We start from the raw sequence: 21,363 nt of genomic DNA on the forward strand, positions 1-21,363 counted from the left end.
AATTAAACTTCAGGTGTTTGTAGCATCTCTTTCCAAACTTCTGTATGCTCAGCATTATTTTATATGAACCCAAAGGAAAAAAAACCAGATACGAATAGATAATTTACTTTGAGTTTTATTGCAGTCTATTTTTACAATTTAGTATGAACACTTAAGAAAGTTCAACTTTTCATCTGCTTTTCACAATACTCCATTTATCAGGTAAATTAGTTAGCAACTTGCTACTTTCCGCCTGCTTTTTAGGTTACCATCATCTACAGTTATTGTTTAAGCTTTGATCAAATACTGTACTACAAGATATACAATCTTGTTGCTGTAAGTTAAAAATTCGTATTTTTGTAGTCTTTATTGCACAGTTTATTAAAACTGAAGTGTTTAGAAACTTGCTAAGTAATGCACTAGTATAACATTAACTGAACGTAAGTATGACATTACATAAAAAATGTACGCACACCTATTGCAAAGATTCCAGATTTATTAAAATACTTCCCTTTAAACAGATAGTAATGAAGGATTCAAAATATTATTGTTGTGGCACTTCAGTAGATTTGACTTCCTTATTTTAGTGCATATTACAAGCAGTCAGGGTATAGGCTGATCAATAGCAGGGGACTGGAGAAAACTTTCACACCAACGTCTTAAGGAGTTAGTCGTTTGGGATCCCGAGGGAACATGGAGGTTTGACGAACATTGCTCAGTCCCAGATAGAGCATAGTTACTCTTTCCAACCCTGCAAAAATTAAATCCAGTCTAGTCAGTCATTAGTTTCTAACTCTTGACAACATGAACACACAGTTAACAATTCTAGCAAGCTTTATATACATCAGAGTAAGGACCACCACACAACAGGGCATACAACTGCTCTCAGATATCAGCGTAATTGACTACAAAATGGAACTAGCACCAGAAAAAATGAAAGTTTCCCAACACCACAGACATTCTGCCATGTGTTACGCTGCCTCATAAAATTAGTTATTGTGTGCCTGGATTGGGCTATGCGCACTAAGTAGGTGAGCACTAAAGGGCAAAATGGGGCCCCAACTTCATTGGGAGCCTCTGGGTGCTACAATTAATAAGAATAATAATAAAGGTGGAGAGGAGAGAAAAAATAAGGGAGCCAGGAGTGCTGTCTTAAGAACACAGTAGATGCCAGTACACATCCGAGCAGTTTCTGACCATGTCTAGTACCAAATATTTCAGGGCAAAGTGTCAGAAATTTTAGTAGACAATTATGGAATAACCTATGCTTCAGGGAAGTTTCTTCCTTATCCCATAGTAGTTACAGGTAATTTAGAACTAATACCTACTACTGGATGTAACTGAAATTATCATCTTTTATTTATCACTTTAACCTGTCTGGTCATTCAATGACAGACCTGCGGGTGGCTATATTACAACAGAAAAACTTCAAAAACAGACTCCAACGAGAGACTGCTGAGCTGGAATTGATATGCAAACTAGACACAATCAACAAAGGATTGAATAAGGACTGGGAATGGCTGAGCCATTACAAACATTGAATCTATCTCCCCTTGTAAGTATTCTCACAGTTCTTATCAAACTGTCTGTACTGGGCTATCTTGATTATCACTTCAAACGTTTTTTTTCTCTTACTTAATTGGCCTCTCAGAGTTGATAAGACAACTCCCACCTGTTTATGCTCTCTGTATGTGTGTATATATATCTCCTCAATATTTATTCCACTCTGTATGCATCCGAAGAAGTGGGCTATAGTCCACGAAAGCTTATGCTCTAATAAATTTGTTAGTCTCTAAGGTGCCACAAGTATTCCGGTTCTTTTTGCGGATACAGACTAACACGGCTGCTACTCTGAAACCTGAAATTATTATTCCTTCCAATTTATAAACGCTGAATTTTATGTGCCATGATGCTCCCCATTCACTTAGCTTTGTTAGGTCCCTCAGAAGTTCCTCACAGTCTTCTCTAGAGACAATTTTAGGTTGGTCAGGATATCAGCAAATGTTGCTACTTCACTGTTCAGGCTGCCTTTCCAGCTCACTAATACTTGCATCAGACATAAAGCCCTCTCTGCAATGGGTTGCTTACAATTTCTTATAAATCTAATTACTGAAGAATATATCTGATTTAGAAATTGTTCTGAAAATTTGTTTAGAATTTTCTAAATTCATTTTACAAAGATAAGACGACACCGGAGCAAAGAGACCGAAACAAAGAGCATTGGTTTCGGGCACTTACTGTGTTTAGGACACATATAGAACTCTATTTCAAAATGCATGAATAGGTTACATTTTGCTGCTGAGACCAGTGTGTGCAATTGCAAATTGCTGTGCTTAAAATGCATTTTAAAATGTAATGCTATACACTTTGAAAAATTCTCTCATTTTTGTTCACTTTAATATTTAAAATGCTCATACATAGGAAACCTCTAAACCTCAATATCTTTGCTGAACAAGTAGCTGATCAATGAGATTCAGCTGGGTAACTTCACCATGAATAAAATAAAAGCAATCACTGGTTTCTCCTGACTTCAGAATGGTTTAATCAAAAGCAGTGAGCAGCCTAGAGCCTCCACTATCTTTATTCACTTTAAGTCAGTTATAATGAATCATACGAAGTAGAGTATTTTTTTTAATTAAAGCTGAGAATCAGAATGATCAATGTGACTAACAAGTGATTTATTCTTGTGCTCTGTGTCTCTGAACCTTGGCAGATTGTTCCCTCAATATTTTCCATTTTAAGAAATTACTAATGCTCACAATTTAAGCTTCTTTCCTTAAACATTCTTAGGTAAGGAACTTACAGTGTTGCTCAGCAAGGCCACATCATACACCCAGGTTAACTTTTTGAATTTTATTCTGAACACTTGATTGATTACTGTAATCATAAATAAAGTTACTTGAGACTGACCATCTGATGTTAAACGTGGACTGGAACCTAGCAAAAAATAAAATCAAGGCAGATACATTACCTATCCCACCACCTGCATGTGGAGGTGCACCAAAACGGAAGGAATCAATGTAAGCCTTTATTTTCTCCAAGTCTAGAGAAGAAAATAATTTTTATTTTCATGCAGAGCTAATGTCTCATCTTACTAATATACTCAAAGAAGCCCACAGACTAAATTCTTGGGTGTGTCCATAATGATTCTACAAAACAAAAATTGGGGCAATGAAGCCATGAAACCAGATGTCGGTCTGTAGCCATCAAACAGATGTAAATAATGAAGCACTGTCTAGAAGCTATGACTTTATATGGAATATTCTCTTTAATTTATAATCAATGAAACTCCATGAAGTCCCCTGATGTGATTTACTTGGGGAATGCCTTTTATAGTGGAATAGCAGCTAGGCCTCTACTGTACATCATGGTGATCTTAACCCTTACAGAGCTGAGAAATATAGTGGAACATTCATGCTGGAACACTATTCTGAGAAGCTGAAGCTCAGTGTACTCTCTTCAGCTTCTCTGTCTCCTCACAGCCACCAGCAAGAGAGCTCTCCCAGCTGCTGTTCCTTAACTCCCAAGATGGATGCACTGCCACCCTACTTGCTACCCTTCACAAAGTATCCCGACTCCATACTCACCTCACCTCTGCTGATTCACTTCTGTTTTCCACTCACTTCCCTTCTGTCTCCCTCTATTATCCAGGTTGCATCCACGCAGATTCCCTCCCCAGTTCCACTGATAGACATTCCCTACATGACCCATTTCCCCTCTTACTGGTTCAAAACCCAAGGGTCAGCAGCAGTGAGGAGTTGCACTGGAAGTAGTATACCAGAACCACGCCAGGGTAGGACTTGCTCTGATAAGAATGCCCTGTCTGTTGCTGCAAAAAGTCTTCCTACTTCCTGTACTCTCTATGGCCCTTAGAAAATAGTTTATAGGTTTTTCTTAAGGATTAACTCTATAATGGATTAAAAATGGTTACATTAGAAAGAAATTAGTTAATGTTATGCAAGAGCCAGTATTACTATTGCAATAGTGCCCCAGATTATGGTATCAAACTGTCCCAAAATCTTCCTTTAAAGGTATAGAAAATCATTCAGAACGCCCTTTGTGCAAATGATTCAGACAAGGAAGTATAACTGTCATACCTAAAACTAAAGACAGAAATAGACAGAGAAAAAAAGGTTTTCATTTCATGCTTCAATTTTGAACTGTTCTCTCCCTCATTACCAATGCTTTGCACAAATTTTGGAAGTCATATGAAAAAACAAATTCTATCTCACAATTTATAATCTTTCAAAGTTTAAACATTTTATTACCAACACCATGATGCTGGGCTCTTTCTGTCAGCAGCTGAGGATCGTGAATTCTCTGAGCCCCAGATAAAATCTCTTCCCCTCTCATGAACATATCATAGGAGTTGGAGTTTTTCTGGAAAGGAAAAGTTTGCATTTCATTAGTGATTGAAGTTGGAGAGAAGGGTGTGTTTCCCACTGACACCTGCTCAGACTGCAACCAGACAAAATGCGCTTTTCAGTAACTTCACCTATGATACTTGATGCAGCTAGCTGACGGTGTGAAGTACTGTGGGCTGCATCAGAATCAGTAAACTCAGTTCTGCTTCCTGTCATCACATTCAGACAGACTGATTTGTGAACCTGAATTCTGCCACCTCCCTCTTTGCAGAATCACATCATTTGTATTTGGAGTTTCAGCAAATGTAGATGTAAAAATGCAGAGCCCATTCTGGCAACAATTAGAGGACTCCATACAAAAACTAAAGAAAGCATGGCTTCTGCTAGAGCTTTTATTCCCCTGTAAGACTAGTTTTGCTCTCCATGCATTAGTGACTACAGAAACAGCAGTACTCTGACAGACAAGGCCTCTGCTGGGAAGTTTTCTTCTATGGGTTTCTAATATTTACAGCTCTGTTTGTTTTTCTTTCTGGCAGATTTTTACCAGTAAATGTAACTGTAATACAGGGTATGGCCTATCAGATATTGGTTTATTCTTAATACCAATGTGAACAACAAATCTTATTGGGACTGCAGATCACATAAGAAAAAGTTTTTAACTCAGCTGTGCTTTGTCAAATTAGGTTTTCATAGCTAGATTAAAACTTTGCTTTTTTACACTGACAACACTACACAACTTTACTTACAGGATTTCCTGGGTCCGGCATTGTATAGAAAGGCCTCACAGCCAGAGGATATTTGTCAAGAATATAGAAGTCTGTATCGTACTGTAAGAGAACAAATATTTTAATAAAGTTAATACTAGATCAAATGGGGTGAGGTGAGGGTTACATAGAGGAAGCAACAATCAAAGATTCTTTTAAATCTAAACAAAAGGTCTGTTAGTTTAATACCTTTTTTTATTAACTTTTGCACAATTTTAAAAAAGGAGAAACAGTTGATTTCACCTATAACTTAGCTTGAAAAACAACAGTTAAATAGGGGCACTACTGTAGTATCTATACTAGCTTTTTGGACACTGCATTTGTTATGAGCTCTAGCATTCTTGAATATAAAATTCCTTGTCCTAAAACACAAGAACATAAGAATGGCCATACTGGGTCAGACCAAAGATCCATCCAGCGCAGTATCCTGTCTACCGACAGTGACCAATGCCAGGTGTCCCAGAGGGAGTGAACCTAACAGGTAATGATCAAGTGATCTCTCTCCTGCCATCCATCATCACCCTCTGACAAACAGGCTAGGGACACCATTCCTTACTCATCTTGGCTAAGCCATTAATGGATTTAACTCCCATGAATTTATCTAGCTCTCTTTTAAACCTTGTTTTAATCCTAGCCTTCACAACCTCCTCAGGCAAGGAGTTCCACAGGTTGACTGTGCGCTGTGTGATGAAGAACTTCCTTTTATTTGCTTTAAACCTGCTGCCCATCAATTTCATTTGGTGGCCCCTAATTCTTACATTATGAGAACAAGTAAATAACTTTTCCTTATTCACTTTCTCCACACTATTCATGATTTTATATACCTCTATCATATCTCCCCTTAGTCTCTTCTTTTCCAAGCTGAAAAGCCCTAGCCTCTAATCTTTCCTCATATGGGACCCGTTCCAAACCCCTAATCATTTTAGTTGCCCTTCTCTCAACCTTTTCTAATACCAGTATATCTTTTTTGAGATGAGGAGACCACATCTGTACGCAGTATTCAAGACGTGGGCGTACCATGGATTTATACAAGGGCAATAAGATATTCTCTGTCTTATTCTCTATCCCTTTTTTAATGATTCCTAACATCCTGTTTGTGTTTTTTGACTGCCGCTGCACACTACATGGACGTCTTCAGAGAACTATTCACAATGACTCCAAGATCTCTTTCCTGATTAGTTGTAGCTAATTAGCCCCCCATCATATTGTATGTATAGTTGGGGTTATTTTTTCCAATGTGCATTACTTTACATTTATCCACATTAAATTTCATTTGCCATTTTGTTGCCCAATCACTTAGTTTTGTGAGATCTTTTTGAAGTTCTTCACAGTCTGCTTTGGTCTTAACTATCTTGAGCAGTTTAGTATCATCTGCAAACTTTGCCACCTCACTGTTTACCCCTTTCTCCAGATCATTTATGAATAAGTTGAATAGGATTGGTCCTAGGACTGACCCTTGGGGAACACCACTAGTTACCCCTGTCCATTCTGAAAATTTACCATTTTTTCCCTATCCTTTGTTCCCAGTCTTTTAACCAGTTCTCAGTCCATGAAAGGATCTGTCCACATTCACCCTCCCCCCATCCAGACCTGTGGCCCCGCTCCCAGCCCCAAGGGGCACAGACATGGGTAAGTGGGGGCACAACCCTCAAAAGTTTGGGGACCACTGATCTAGAACAATCATTGAGAAAGTCTTATGCCAATCATAGAATGCTGCCCAAATGACTCTGGCTTGTTCAGAGAACAGCCTGCATTAGAGATGCAAAAAGCTGTTTTGTATAAAACAGACATTTCTCTCTAGTTTTCTATGTGGAGATTAAGCTTCAGTTTTAATAAAGAGTAATTTATTCTGAAGTGACTGTTACCTTCTCTTTCACCAGACGACCCAGAAGTTTTTCATTAGGTGTGCTGAAAAGAAATATTCTCACCATCAGAATAAGACCTTTACCAGACATACACCTCAAAGAATTTAACAGATTTATATCTGATGGGTTCCCCCACACCCTCCTTTGGAAAACATACAAATAGTTCCTGAATATTTTTAGATCCTACAACTCAGAATTTTAAAAACATTAATCACATTTCTTTGTGTTCTTAAATGAAGTGCGGTAGTGTCCTAAAACATCCCACTTTGCAGAAATATAACCCCCCTGAATTAACTGATATCTACATATGTGCTTGCTATTACCTTGCCAGTTCTTCTCACACTATTTTTACTAGTGAAAGATTATGGACCTGATTCCCCACTGCCTTGCATAATCATTGACACTTGTGTAAAATGGGTGTAAAATGATACCAGTTAGATATGGAAATAAGCATTTTGCAATATTGTCCCCTTAGACGGCAACCTTTTGGGGGCAGAGATCTGTTATTTTTTCAGGGCTTTGGAGTGGAGCCCAGAGCTGGAGCGCGGAACAGTGGAGCTGCACGTTTTTGCCTGGAGCAGAGCCGGAGCACAGCTCCAAAGCCCTGATTTTTATTTACCTGTAGAGTAACACACGCACCTCTATGTTGTTGTACATATGCAAAAGAGCAGAAATGTTTTAATGTGGTAAATGTACTTGGAAGCTGTTGTGAACCCACAGGGCCTTTATCAACTTCCACCGATATCAATGGGAATTAGATCAGGACCAATGTTAAAGAGGAAAAAATGTACAGCAAATTTCCATGGTAGAAGGGCTGATCAATAAGCAAGATTTTTGACTGTAGAGTTTTTGAACTAAAATCATGCTCACACAGATTCCTGCCACTGCTAGGCAGACAAATGTTTTACTCTTAAAAGGAGTTCTGCCCTCTTTGTACTTTTAGTTTGTTTCGTGTTGGGCTTTCTAAGGTATAAAATCTACAGTGGGGAAAAAAAAATTTCATATCCAGTCACTTCAATTTTTCAACAGATATGGTCTAGTTTATTCTTCATTTCAAAACTTGTGATGTGTTCTCATGCTCTTTGGTCACACAATGCAAAATTGACACCTTAACAACAGGCAGTGCTAGACCACTTTTACAAGATTGTACTACATTCCAACAATATGTATGTACCTTAGATCATCTTCATCCCCCATCTCTACTCCAGCTTCCCTGAGCATAGCCAGAGCTTCACGGTACTCCAACCTCAGAGTTGGCTCCAAAAACTTGAATGGTTCACAAGGAAACTGTCTGTTCACTGTCAGAATTTCAGTTTGAAACCTGTATACATTGGGGGGAGGGGGGGGAGAGAGGGGGGAGGGCGGCAGTGGGGCAGAGAGGAGAAGTATTTCATTTGCAGTCCAACAATAAGCTTACAATTGCAGTGCATATTTTTGCCACAAGAGGTTACTCTTGCAACACACAAACTAATTTGAAGCAGTTTCTGGGAGAGTTCTATCTAGTCAAAACTGAATGTTATCCAAGATAATGCAATCCCTATTTAAAATATTACAAAAGTTAAATATTTTAACACTACTCTTGCTGCTTCATTCCTCTCTCAAGAAGTAACTGACTGACCAGATTATTCCTCAATCATTGCTCTTAAAAACAAAACAAAAAAACAACCCTCTTTACTAGCTCTACTCCTTTGAAATTAAGTACACCTCTACCCCGATATAACGCGACCTGATATAACACGAATTCAGATATAACGCGGTAAAGCAGTGCTCCGGGGGGGGCGGGGCTGTGCACTCCAGTGGATCAAAGCAAGTTCGATATAACGTGGTCTCACCTATAACACGGTAAGATTTTTTTGGCTCCCCAAGGACAGCGTTATATAGAGGTAGAGGTGTATTACATAAATCAAACATCATAAAAACACAGATTTCCTTTGGTCGGGTAATAGGATCTGTGTTTATGGCAGCAAGATACTGTATAATTTGTAAATGGATGTTAGATTTCCTCCCAGAACTTGCACTAGATTTGTCACGTGAGGTATGTGGCAAAAAATGGAAAATACTGTTGTTGTTGGCTTTTGTAGCAGATAATGCTGACTACTACAATAAATAGGATTCTAACAAAATTTCTGTAAGAGCAAATATACAGCTCAATATCAAAATAAGGACAAAGAGTTTGTATGTGCACAAGAGTAAGGACATTTAAATTTGAGGACAGATCATTTCTGTTAGGAGGCCATTCCAACAGAAGAACAGTGAGTTTTCTTAATGCACTCTGTCATACCCTAGGAATTACAGCCCCGGGTAGAAAAAGATCATTTCTTCAGTGAGTTCCAAAATCTAAGATGCACAGGGAAAGTCAAGCAGAATAAGAGCCTTAATTCTGAAGCTCTCTCGGTATAAATTAGGTTCCTAGCAGTTATTGGATAAAGTGAGGATGGAGCGCCCACTACTTTCCTGCAAGGACCCTAGAGATCTCAAGCAGATGAAGCTGTCCACGGACTGAAAAACGCTCTATTTACCTTTCTTGAAGTCCCTTGAATATCTGTACTAAGGTATCCGCAATCTCATCAACCACTTCATGATAGTGGTAATTAAAAGCCATTTCAATATCCAGACCAACAAACTCAGTTAGGTGTCTGTGTGTATTGGAGTCCTCCGCTCTAAACACTGTAAAATTAGAGTACAAATTCTAAATGACCTTGTATCCTAAAGGAAATGACTACAATATTTGATTTACAAAAAATAACTCAATCACATCATGCATTACTGTATGTGAGCATGACAATTCCTCTTACCTAAAACCACACACAACTGGTCCTGTAGAGATGGGCTATCCCCTGAGCTTAATTTTGCTAATGAGCAAGACTTATTTGGTACCTTTAGTTCTCTTACTTTAGAAGTTGTTCTGCCAATTTAGAAATAAATCACTAGTTACCAGCTTTAAATGTCCCACTTTTACAGTTCTGACAAAGATATATGTTAGTGCTCAGCGGACGCTATTTCTATTTTCCAAAAGCTTTTGAGGAAAGGGAGATTGGAAATTAAGGATTAGGGTTCTTTGCTCTCAATCCAATTTACATTGGGGGTGTTGTTTAAATGAAGTTGTCTGTAGACATACAACACAGCATGGGTGCATTTTAGGAATTAAAATAAATTTAAAGAATGTAAATAAGCATATTTTTAACTGCTTGGTATTGGACAAGTAAAGCATGTTCATCAAGAATCAGCAGCTTCTGGCATCACAGAGTTAGTAGACGCTTTGCTAGCTTGTTTTAGCTCATCACTGAATCATTAACTTCCATTCCAGTCCTCACTCTTTTTCATCCAAGAGCCTGGAATATTACATGGCAACATCGGCTAGAGAACACCAGTGCTTTCTATCAGCGCGCCTGACTTGAGCATTGCACTTTTATTCCACCAGCTTACCCCTTAAACATGGTCATTATGTCAGTCCAATTAGTAGCCCTTCCTTGAAACTTTTGTTCAGTATGTAGAGAAGAAGCGAAAGGATTCAAACTTTCAGCGTGTGCACATCATCTCATTTGTCACAGGCTTGCTCTAAGCCATCACTGCAGCATGAAAAACTGATAAAACAAAGTTATTCTGACCTGGTCCAATGCAGAAAACCTTTTCAAAGTCAGCACAAATACACATCTGCTTGTACAGTTGTGGAGACTGAGCCAGGTAGGCACTGCTTTTGAAGTAGGATACAGTAAACACATTGGCTCCTCCTTCACTGGGAGCTGAAAAAGCAAATGTTTACAGCAATTAAAATATAAAAAAACTTACAAAACCCGAGGTTGATCTATTCAAGTACGTTTGGGTTCATGTAAAGCTTAGGATGAGATATTTCAAAGCCAATTAGGGGAATATACATAGAGCAACCATTAATTTCAATGGTAACTGTATGTCTAAATCCTTTACTCAGTTTAGGGGTGTAACATGCTGGGCATAAAAAGTTATCCTAAGAGCATGAGAGCACGCACACTTGAGTGCAAAGTCATAAGGAGCCAAGAACTCCTGCATTCTAATACCACAACTGAAACTCACTCCCTTCTGTGCCTTCAGGTGAGTCACTTTACTGTTCTGTTTCTATGTCTATAAAATGAGAATGATACTTTCTTATCTAGGTAACAAAAGATGTTGTGAGGAATCGTTAGCTAATGTTCTTAAAGAGTTTTGAAGATGAGAGAGTACTATGTAAGTACTGAAAGATTATCCTCTTTTCCACAAAGATGGGCTTCTCTCTTTTACCAATACCCTCTCTCCTCAAATTCATGTGCAAAAATTGTTATGCCATTTGAGTTGCAACACAAATACCCTACCCCCAAAGATCTCAGATTTTCAGCAGCTGTTTTTGCACACTCAGTAGAAATGGCTTAATTTAAGTAAATACGGTAACGTACTTATTCTTGAGCATGAACCAACAACTTTTGAAATCTTGAAGACTGAAACAGCTAGGATATTTAAATATGAAAATTAGCATAGACTGTACCTACTTTACTCAATGATTTTGCATAAACATAATCTCACTGAAACAAATACGATGTTTGCACTATTGGTATGCAACACAGTAAGAATGGCACACTTCCTGGAGGGTCATATGCAAAGAGCCTTGTGAGCCATTTGTACTACAGCATCATTTCTTATCTTTATAACACAGAGACATCTAACATGAAGGAGGTGAACTGATGCGTTTGTGAGATTTTCTGTAGTAAGACAATTGCTTACATATATTAGATTATAAAAGGCTGCCGTTACAGTCTCAGCTGACAACTGGTTTCATAAAATAAAAGGAGAATTACACTTCTAAGAAAGAGGTCTGAGTAAGGCATATCCAAAGAAAGAACACCACCACTAATACTTCGCCCTGATATAGCACCTTCCATTAGAGAATTGCCATACACCTTAGCAACATTACTGATGCCTCGCCATACCCCTGGCAGGCACATACCATCTCCAATTTACAGATGGGAGAAGTGAGGCACTGAACCATTAACTGACTTGCTCAAAGTCACACAGCAAATCAGTGGCAGAGCCAGGAACAGAATCTACATTTCCCAACTCCTAGTCATGTGTGTTAGCCATTAGGCCATGCTTCCATGCAAAGCTATGCTAGCAGCTTCAAATAACCTTATTTTGCTCTCTATCGATGTGACAACTTGCAATATTTTCTACCACGGAATGATCTTATGTTCAGTATCAAGTGAGAGAAGGCTCTTCTGTGGGGAAGCTGCATTTAAGTTAAGTGCATCGGATTTTAGATTGGTGGTACCCAACATTCAAGAGTGTTCAAGTTCAAGAGTTCAGTCTTTGTTTAACTTAACAGAATCTTTACATGCCCAGGAGAAACTGCAAGTCAGGTAATAATAATAATCCTCTCTTGTCAGGAGTACTAACCCTAAAAGGTGCAAGCAGTGAGCCAACTACTAACATCTAAGGATAGGAGAACAACAGAACACCGTTTTTTCTTTCTAGGAGATGCTATTCTAAACTTAAAAGATAGTAGTTTATTGCTTGTTAAAAAGAAAAAAAAAAAATCATTTTTCAGCCCCTCAAATATCAATCCAGTATCGCTGTGCTAAGTAAATGCCATACCACATTAAACCACACCGTACCTGAGATGATTTTGGGAGTCTGAATTTCCACAAACCCCCTGCGAATGAGAGTTTCTCGAAAGAGCTGACAGATACCAGACTGAAGGTGGAAGACAGCTTGACTAGTACAGGTCTATAAGAAAGGAAATAAAATAAATGAATCCTGAATTAGTTTTACTTGTTGAACTTCATTACTTTTGTCATGACCATGAGAATGTTTAAGCACTCTCAGGTGTGCTTATTATCCCATATTCCCAGCGGCCTGAAAAGAGAGCAGTCTGAACTGAGAATTACTGATTCCCTGAAAATAGCAACAGCAAAGGTAACAAGTGAAATCCTTTTACTTCACTTTACAGTGCATTCAGTTACAAGAATGCACTAGTGTGAATTTTACACCCTCTTAAAGAACCATTGAGTTGTGAGATACATCATTCTTCTCCAGTACGATAACACTGTAAAAGCTAAATCTATTAAAAAGCTTTCATTACACTGAACCAAAACAGATGCAGAAATATTTAATGAATTAGCTTTAAATGAATACAAGATAAAAACAATGACCTTGGTAAAACACATAAGGGAGAAAAATCGGTTTAGTCCTGTTAAAGAGACCACTGAAATACAGGGCCTTTGGAGTATCTATAGACATAACCACCCCCCCCCCCCCCCCGCTAAAATGAGACATAAAAGCATTTAAAATTTCCCACAAAAACTGGTCAAGTAAACTGACTTTTGTTCAGTCTTTCACATGTTTGCTGCAAAATGTAAATCACCTTTTAAAGTGAAAACTTAAAAAAAAAAACAATTATAAGAATATTGCTTTTCATGTGCGCAACAGTTAACCCACTTGTACATCTAAGTGCATTAAATATTCCTTTAACACTTTTTGGAGCTTTGGTGTGAAAAAAGTAAGTCAATACTGAAAAATATTTCAATACGTCAACACTGAACCCACACCTGATTTCATGGCGATACAGCATGAAACCTGACAGTTAGTAATCTACAGCTGTATATAAATATATCAGATCTTTCAGTTGCTTGCAAGAGCTAACATTCTTAAAAAAAAAAAAAATGATCTGCGTCATAGCACTGTTTACTTCTTCTTTCTGTAATGTATTTGACTTTTTAGTTCGGTCAGAGACTCTTGTGGTTTTTCACATGACATGCCACCAAACCACATATACCCATAAACCAATCAAAACAAAATCACAATCATCCAAGTTTAGACAGACAGGGTACTGAATTACTTGGAAACAAACCTAGTCTCATCTCCATCGGAAGATGAAAATTTCACTCAACTGAAAAAGCAAAACAGAAAGGTATAAAATATTGTGGCCTGGTAATAAAATGCCAATAAACTCTAAATTATCAGTCTGATTACATATTTTGGTGTATGAGTGAGTGAGACTCTCTTCATAGTTGCTGGAGTTTTCACAGATTGATGTCTTAACCACAAATGTGCTCCCAATGCTTTCAGAATGCGGAAACTAAGGTTTTGAACACCAGTTAAGAAAGGAGTCCCCTCTACCTTTTTTCAACCCCTGCCCTGCTCAGTTTCCAAAATATACTCACTCCAAGAGGCAGGCACAGATGCCAAGACAACAAATTGACCCCAAGCCTTATGGGCTTAGGCATTGCAGTATAGAGTGCTGCATCCAGACCATGGGAATGATCCAGAGGGATATTTTTCTATTTTGCAATTTAATACTGAAAAGTTGGAAGATATTGTCCACCAGATGACGACCATCCAAGGCATCAAATTTGGGACCTAAATTGTCAGTGCCTTATATCTGATTAGGAAGGCGATATATGCCACTATAAGATATGCCACCATCAAAATGCTCACAGAGGCAAGTTCCTAGAGTATTCCTTTTAGGTGGCAGAATAACACCACTGGTCTACAATTTTTGAGAAGTCGTCTGCTTCAGAGATAAAATGTGCTATTTATTATGTATTTTGATGTGCTGAATTCAAATATGACAATTAAAACAACTGATTGGCTATTGTTTCTAAGATATTTAAGTTTTTACATTTTATGTCTATGTATATTGTGTAGATAGTAGAGTTTTAATCATAAATTGTAAACCTAGGTCTTTTCATGTGTTTATGGTTGCTTTACATGATAATATTTCACCTGTCCTGTTTATGTAACACTTTAAAAATCAGCAAAAGGGTTATATAAATAAAATGTATTATGAAATAGAAGGCAAAACACTATTATGTACATAGTTTAGTCCTATTCAGTGTCTACCCGGCGCTTCTTGGCTTGTCTCTTGTATTCATTAAATGGAACATCTCTTGTCACTGTCTAGCAATAGTCTGCAAGCATTGATGGGCTCCATTTGCCCTGATAGCGTTTCTCCATTGTTGCAATGTCCTGGTGAAATCGCTCGCCGTGCTCGTCGCTCACTGCTCCGCAGATCGGTGGAAAAAAATCTAGATGAGGAGACTGCAAAAAATGTATCTTTAGTGACATGTTGCAACCAAGGCTTTTGTATGCCTTGAGGAGGTTTTCCACCAACAACCTGTAGTTGTCTGCCTTGTTGTTTCCGAGAAAATTTATTGCCACTAACTGGAAGGCTTTCCATGCCGTCTTTTCCTTGCCACGCAGTGCATGGTCAAATGCGTCATCTCGAAGAAGTTCACGAATCTGAGGACCAACAAAGACACCTTCCTTTATCTTAGCTTCACATAACCTTGGAAATTTTCCACGGAGGTACTTGAAAGCTGATTGTGTTTTGTCAATGGCCTTGACAAAGTTCTTCGTCAGACCCAGCTTGATGTGTAAGGGTGGTAACAAAATCTTCCTTGATTCAACAAGTGGTGGATGCTGAACACTTCCTCCCAGGCTCCAATGACTGTCGGAGTGGCAAATCTTTCTTGATGTGGTGGGAATCTCTTGCACGACTATCCCATTCGCAGAGAAAACAGCAGTACTTTGTGTATCCAGTCTGCAGACCAAGCAAGAGAGCAACAACCTTCAAATCGCCACAAAGCTGCCACTGATATTGGTCATAGTTTACGCACCTCAAAAGTTGTTTCATGTTGTCATAGGTTTCCTTCATATGGACTGCATGACCAACTGGAATTGATGGCAAAACATTGCCATTATGCAGTAAAACAGCTTTAAGACTCGTCTTCGATGAATCATTGAACAGTCTCCACTCATCTGGATCGTGAATGATGTTGAGGGCTGCCATCACACCATTGATGTTGTTGCAGGCTACAAGATCACCTTCCATGAAGAAGAATGGGACAAGATCCTTTTGACGGTCACAGAACATGGAAACCCTAACATCACCTGCCAGGAGATTCCACTGCTGTAGTCTGGAGCCCAACAGCTCTGCCTTACTCTTGGGTAGTTCCAAACCCCTGACAAGGTCATTCAGTTCACCTTGTGTTATGAGGTGTGGTTCAGAGGAGGAGGATGGGAGAAAATGTGGGTCCTGTGACATTGATGGTTCAGGACCAGAAGTTTCATCCTCTTCCTCGTCTGACTCAAGTGAGAATGATTCAGGTGCATCAGAACCAGCAGTCATTCTCCGTGGGGTACTGGGTGTATAGCTGATAGAATGTTTGGATAATGCAGTCTACTTTTTCTTCTTTGACACACCTTTCCCAACTGGAGGCACCATGCAGAAGTAACAATTGCTGGTATGATCTGTTGGCTCTCTCCAAATCATTGGCACTGCAAAAGGCATAGATTTCCGTTTCCTGTTCAACCACTGGTGAAGATTTGTTGCATAAGTGTTGCAGCATATGTGTGGGGCCCACCTCTTGTCCTGATCTCCAATTTTGCAGCCAAAATAAAGGTGATAGGCTTTCTTAACCATAGTGGTTATACTGCGCTTTTGCGATGCAAAAGTCACTTCACCACAAACATAGCAGAAGTTATCTGCACTGTTCACACAAGTACGAGGCATCTCTGCTCACTTTGGCTAAAGAGAAATGTGTCCCTTTGCAAAATCAAACACTGACAAATAAGAGAGCACGACACTATGATTTCTAGAGCTGATATAGGGCAATTTGCTCAGCAGAGTGATGTAAGCTTCGTTATGATTGCATCATCCATGACTTCTAGGAATAACATGATACAATTCATATCATGTATGACGCAATACCAGCTTCAGATTGCATCAGTTATTGTTTTGCCTAAAAAGCAAGTACTGTCCAAACCCAGTCAGATTTATTCATAGATCCAGTCAAAGATGTATTTTAGTCATTTCTGGTTTAAATTGAGATTCCCTTCCCTTTATAACTCACTTATCCTCCACCATTCCCAAGTCAAGGGTCGTATATACTGACCCAATAGCATATCTTGAAAACTAGAGCCAATCAACAATTTTAAGCATCATTTTCGTTCTCAGTGACCCAGAATTAGTAAAGACTACATTTATGTCAGAAGCATTTTGGCTGTAGAGCAGTGTAATGCCTCTTCCATATGTGGCGAAGTTCCTCCTCTATCTTGGTGGGTCCTGTGCTTATTGGCGGATTTTCTTGCCTCAGAGATTCACCATGTGGGTTGGAGAACAACCCAGAGACCTTCCCCTCTGGAAGAACCCACAGTCTAGGTCAATTGGGAGGTTTGGGGGGAACCCAGGCCCGCCCTCTACTCCAGGTTCCAGCCCAGGGCCCTGTGGACTGCAGCTGTCTATACTGCCTCCTGTAACTGCTGCATGACAGCTACAACTCCCTGGGCTACTTCCCCATAGCCTCCTCCAAACACCTTCCTTATTCTCACCACAGGACCTTCCTCCTGGTGTCTGAGAACGCTTGTGCTCCTCAGTCCTCCAGCAGCACACCCTCTCACTCTCAGCTCCTTGCGCCTCTTGCTCCCGGCTCCTCACACCCACCCACAAACTGAAGTGAGCTCCTTTTAAAACCCAGGTGCCCTGATTAGCCTGCCTCAATAGATTCTAGCAGCTTCTTCTTAATTGGCTCCAGGTGTCCTAATTAGCCTGCCTGCCTTAACTGGTTCTAGCAGGTTCCTGATTACTCTAGTGCAGCCCCTTCTCTGGTCACTCAGGGAACAGAAAACTACTCATCCAGTGACCAGTATATTTGCCCTCTACCAGACTCCTGTACCCCACTGGTCTGGGTCTGTCACACATATGTTTGATGGACTACTACTAATTCTATGAGAGAGAGAATTCCTGGGCTACAAAATCATGAAAAAAGAAAGAAAAATAAATGGGATTTTGCTATACCTCTTCCTTCCCAATCTGAAAGCAATTATTTGTTCTGCAGCCTAAAGCTGTACACAGTAATACAGCCAGCTGAGATCTAACCATTCTCTTTTATTAGGAGTTTCCCCAAGAATTCCTCTTCTATCACTTTAGCAAGACTGCAGAGCAAAGACCATGGCTTCTTAACCCCACATACAATACTAAGTTCTCTTAATAAAAAAAAAAAAAAAAAAAAAAAAAAGTATTTGTGAAAGTTGTCAGATTGACAGGCCTGGAGATTGATGCTTTTATTTAGTTACATAATGGGTACAGCACAAGCAGTGACAATGCAACCCTCTCCGAAGTGCCTCAATGCTGACCTGATAGGACCACCTCCAAAGGTGAGATGGTAGTTGATTTTCAATGCTCATTCAATCATTGGCTTCTCTGTGGAGACTGCCAACAAGGGTACCTATTTAAAGTCCATTGTGATGTGGAAACCTATTCAGCAGGAATTAGACAGGCCACCAACTCATTTCACACAGGCTGCTAAAGAGCCATCACTACCAATGTAAAACAAATTCAAACTGCTGACCTAGAACTGAAAAGCTTTGTATCCTATTACCAGTTTCCTGAGCCAGCCAGTCCTGAACTGAAGATGTGACAGATTATTCCCTGTCAATATGAAGCAACGCTTCTCTCATTTAAACATTTTCACTGCAGTAAAATAAGCCTTAGGACAACACAGATCTAAACTGAACTGGCTAAAGAAAGGAATTCAAGCTGTCACACTATCCTTAACTATCTCTGCTGATGTATCTAGTATTGTGGGGTTTTACAGTGGTATGTAATGCTGTTACCCAAGTGCTACAATACGTAAGTACAAAAGACCAAATTAAAGACAGTGACAAGCTCTCACTGTGAATTATTTTTATTTTTGCCTTTAAAAAAATTGCACCACCACAATTATTTTTCCAACAACACAAAACCTTCCACTGATATACTGGAAATTGCATTGACTGAGTCCATTCCATAGTCTGTGAAGATTCCTCCATGGAATTAAACGGAAAATTGAAACAAAAACATGCTACTTATATGTTATACGCATTGCAATATTAATGTTCCAAGTAGGTCTTCTGCTTTGGTTTCATGCGCCAGCTCATCTGGCCTCTGTCACAAACAATGGAAGAAATACTGCTAACTATTTGAATCCTATGCTTTCTTGGTCATAATCTCTTCCCATTTTTGGCTATTTTAATAATACGAAGTAGAATTAAAAATAAGATACATTTTAAAGATACAATTAAGCTTGTAAATATATAGGGAGCACATTTCAGTCAAAAGGTGCTGTCTATAATAGAGTGACTGTAGCCATACAAAATACCTAGACAGAGAAAAATTGTTCCAATGGAACTTAGCACCTTGCAGGACTGAGTTATAAGAGAGTTGCAATTTGAGCTCAAAGGTGCAGAGACAGGAACTATGAGTAAAGCTAAGATTTTGTCATGGATATTGTTAGTAAAAGTCACGGACAGGTCACAGGCAATAAAGAAAAATTCACAGAAGCCTGTGCCCTGTCCCTGACTTTTACTAACAATATCCATGATAAAATGAGAAGGGGCTGGGCAGCTGTGGGGTAGCTAAAAGCTCCAAGGCCCCCACCACCCATGGGGGCGCAGAGTTCCGGGGTCCCCCTGACCCCCATGGTGGCAGGGAGTTGCAGGGTCCCCCCGCCCCATCCCCGGTGGTGAGGAGCTGCGGGAATCCCAACAATTGCTGAAGAGGTGTTTATGCCCAACCAAACTATTTATTTTTTTTAATGGTGTGCAAAAGGAGTAAGCATTCTTTATATTTATTCTGCAGTGAATGAAAAGTCAGTGCCTATTGCAGGCTCAGAATTATTAGTTTAAAGCATTTGTCACTCTAACGTGTGAAAAAATATTTTCATCCGGGTAAAAAACAGTTTCTTTGTATTACTAGTGAAGTAGTCAGAACTACCAGTTACTTAAAAGTAGTACTGCATACATTTAAAATCGGCAACACCACACCAGAAATGGCCTTTGCTTGATATATGTATTAGGAATTTTGACAAATCCAAACTATTCATTACTTTAAAAAAAGTTTAATTTTTATATCTTGCTTTTTACAACCTATACCCATTTAAATATACAGAGAAGCAGAAAACAATTCATAAAAGGAATTCTGAAGCATTTATTGCTGCTTTCTGCGAGCTATAACTGACTGACTTTTAACTATTACAAGAATCACTAAACAGCAAAATTAAAAAGGGAGAAATAATGCAATTCCTCATTCTCAACATCTAGATAAAGTTTGCAATTTAAAGTTCTTGACAGGCAATAAAATGTGCTTTTAAAAATGCATCTGGTCTCAGTCTCCAAAAAAGGTTTGAAAAACTGTTTTATTCAAATGTTAGTGTTATTTTATAGTAGCAATAATAAAATGTGAGTTTGAACTTTGTTTTCAAAATGCCAGAGACCATATTACACTTTCCCTCCCAATAATCTCCATTAGGATAAAAGAAAATACACATCTCCTTCCTCATTCCTGTTTAAGAGTCACTTTCATGAAAACTTACAGCTACTTTCTGCAATAAGGAAATTGAATGCATCATATACTGAAGTCAGGCTTGAAGCCATTGAATATTTTGAACGAACCGTATTTAGATCAGTGCACACTTGGACTGTCATATAATTTGTTCTAATGTTTACATCTTACTACAGGTTCCAGGCTTAATGTCTGTACATTTCTCTGAAAAAAACAAAACAAAACAAAAAAAACCCCACTAAAATGTAATTGGTTCTGTGGAGCAGACTTAATGCAGTTCTGCACGGGTACATTGGATGTGTGTGATCAGACCTAACTGCAGAAGCTAAATGCTCTGCGTGATTTGAGACAAATGTTTTGTTCAGGCAAGACTCCTGTTGAAGTTAATGGGAGTTTCGCCTGAGTAAGGACTCCAGAATTTAGTCCATCATTAAACTATGGTGAACCTGATTTGATTTACCATTCCCCAGACAGACACACTCCAGGAAGCAAAACTCTGAATCTATCTTTCATCCATTTATACTCCTCTTTTTATTTAACCGTTCTTGACATACAGCTGTGAAATACAGGGGCTCAATTCAGACTAGTGGGGGGCTCTTATTCCTGCCCTGAAACCATGGCTGCCTAATGCCTTGCTTAAGTAGTTCCTACCTGGGCTGCTCACAAACAGCCTTCCAGCATACAAACCATGTCCTGAGTGTCTACATGTAACTGGAGCCTGCCAGCTGTACCCTGGCTCTCACCAGCCTTGATTATTCTGCAGGGTGACCCCAACACACCCCCAGTCCTGGATCTTTGCCCAGAAACATATGTCCTGTACTGCCCAGCCCACTCTGGGACCATACAAATATATTTAGTTCATTATTCTTTGAGGGAATAATATGTCATCTTATTATCTTAAATAGTTACCCAGACAGTTCAACTTAAATACACCGGATTAGATAAAACAGTACAAGTTTATTAACTACAAAGAGAGAGATTTTGAGTATAAGTAATGAGGCATAAAATTCGGAAATGGTTATAAGAAATAAAACGCTTACTACTATCTACTTAACAAACTCTTAGTT

General features: G+C 39.0%; 1 protein-coding gene across 1 annotated transcript in view; it reads right to left on the minus strand.

The window, feature by feature from the left end:
- Window positions 1-97: 97 nt before the first annotated feature.
- The window catches only part of DARS1 (aspartyl-tRNA synthetase 1), a 68,983-nt gene continuing 47,717 nt past the window's right edge, over window positions 98-21,363 (minus strand). The window contains exons 8-16 of the mRNA XM_034785732.1: window positions 12,591-12,702; window positions 10,581-10,715; window positions 9,492-9,639; window positions 8,147-8,293; window positions 6,973-7,015; window positions 5,090-5,170; window positions 4,248-4,359; window positions 2,951-3,022; window positions 98-730 (exon numbers count right to left, since the gene is read on the minus strand). Coding sequence (XP_034641623.1) covers window positions 639-730; window positions 2,951-3,022; window positions 4,248-4,359; window positions 5,090-5,170; window positions 6,973-7,015; window positions 8,147-8,293; window positions 9,492-9,639; window positions 10,581-10,715; window positions 12,591-12,702 — 942 coding nt within the window. The 3' untranslated portion in view covers window positions 98-638. The remainder of the gene's footprint in view (window positions 731-2,950; window positions 3,023-4,247; window positions 4,360-5,089; window positions 5,171-6,972; window positions 7,016-8,146; window positions 8,294-9,491; window positions 9,640-10,580; window positions 10,716-12,590; window positions 12,703-21,363) is intronic.

The sequence above is a fragment of the Trachemys scripta genome, chromosome 11 (assembly GCF_013100865.1).
Source record: "Trachemys scripta elegans isolate TJP31775 chromosome 11, CAS_Tse_1.0, whole genome shotgun sequence".
In the NCBI taxonomy this organism is placed as follows: domain Eukaryota; kingdom Metazoa; phylum Chordata; order Testudines; family Emydidae; genus Trachemys; species Trachemys scripta.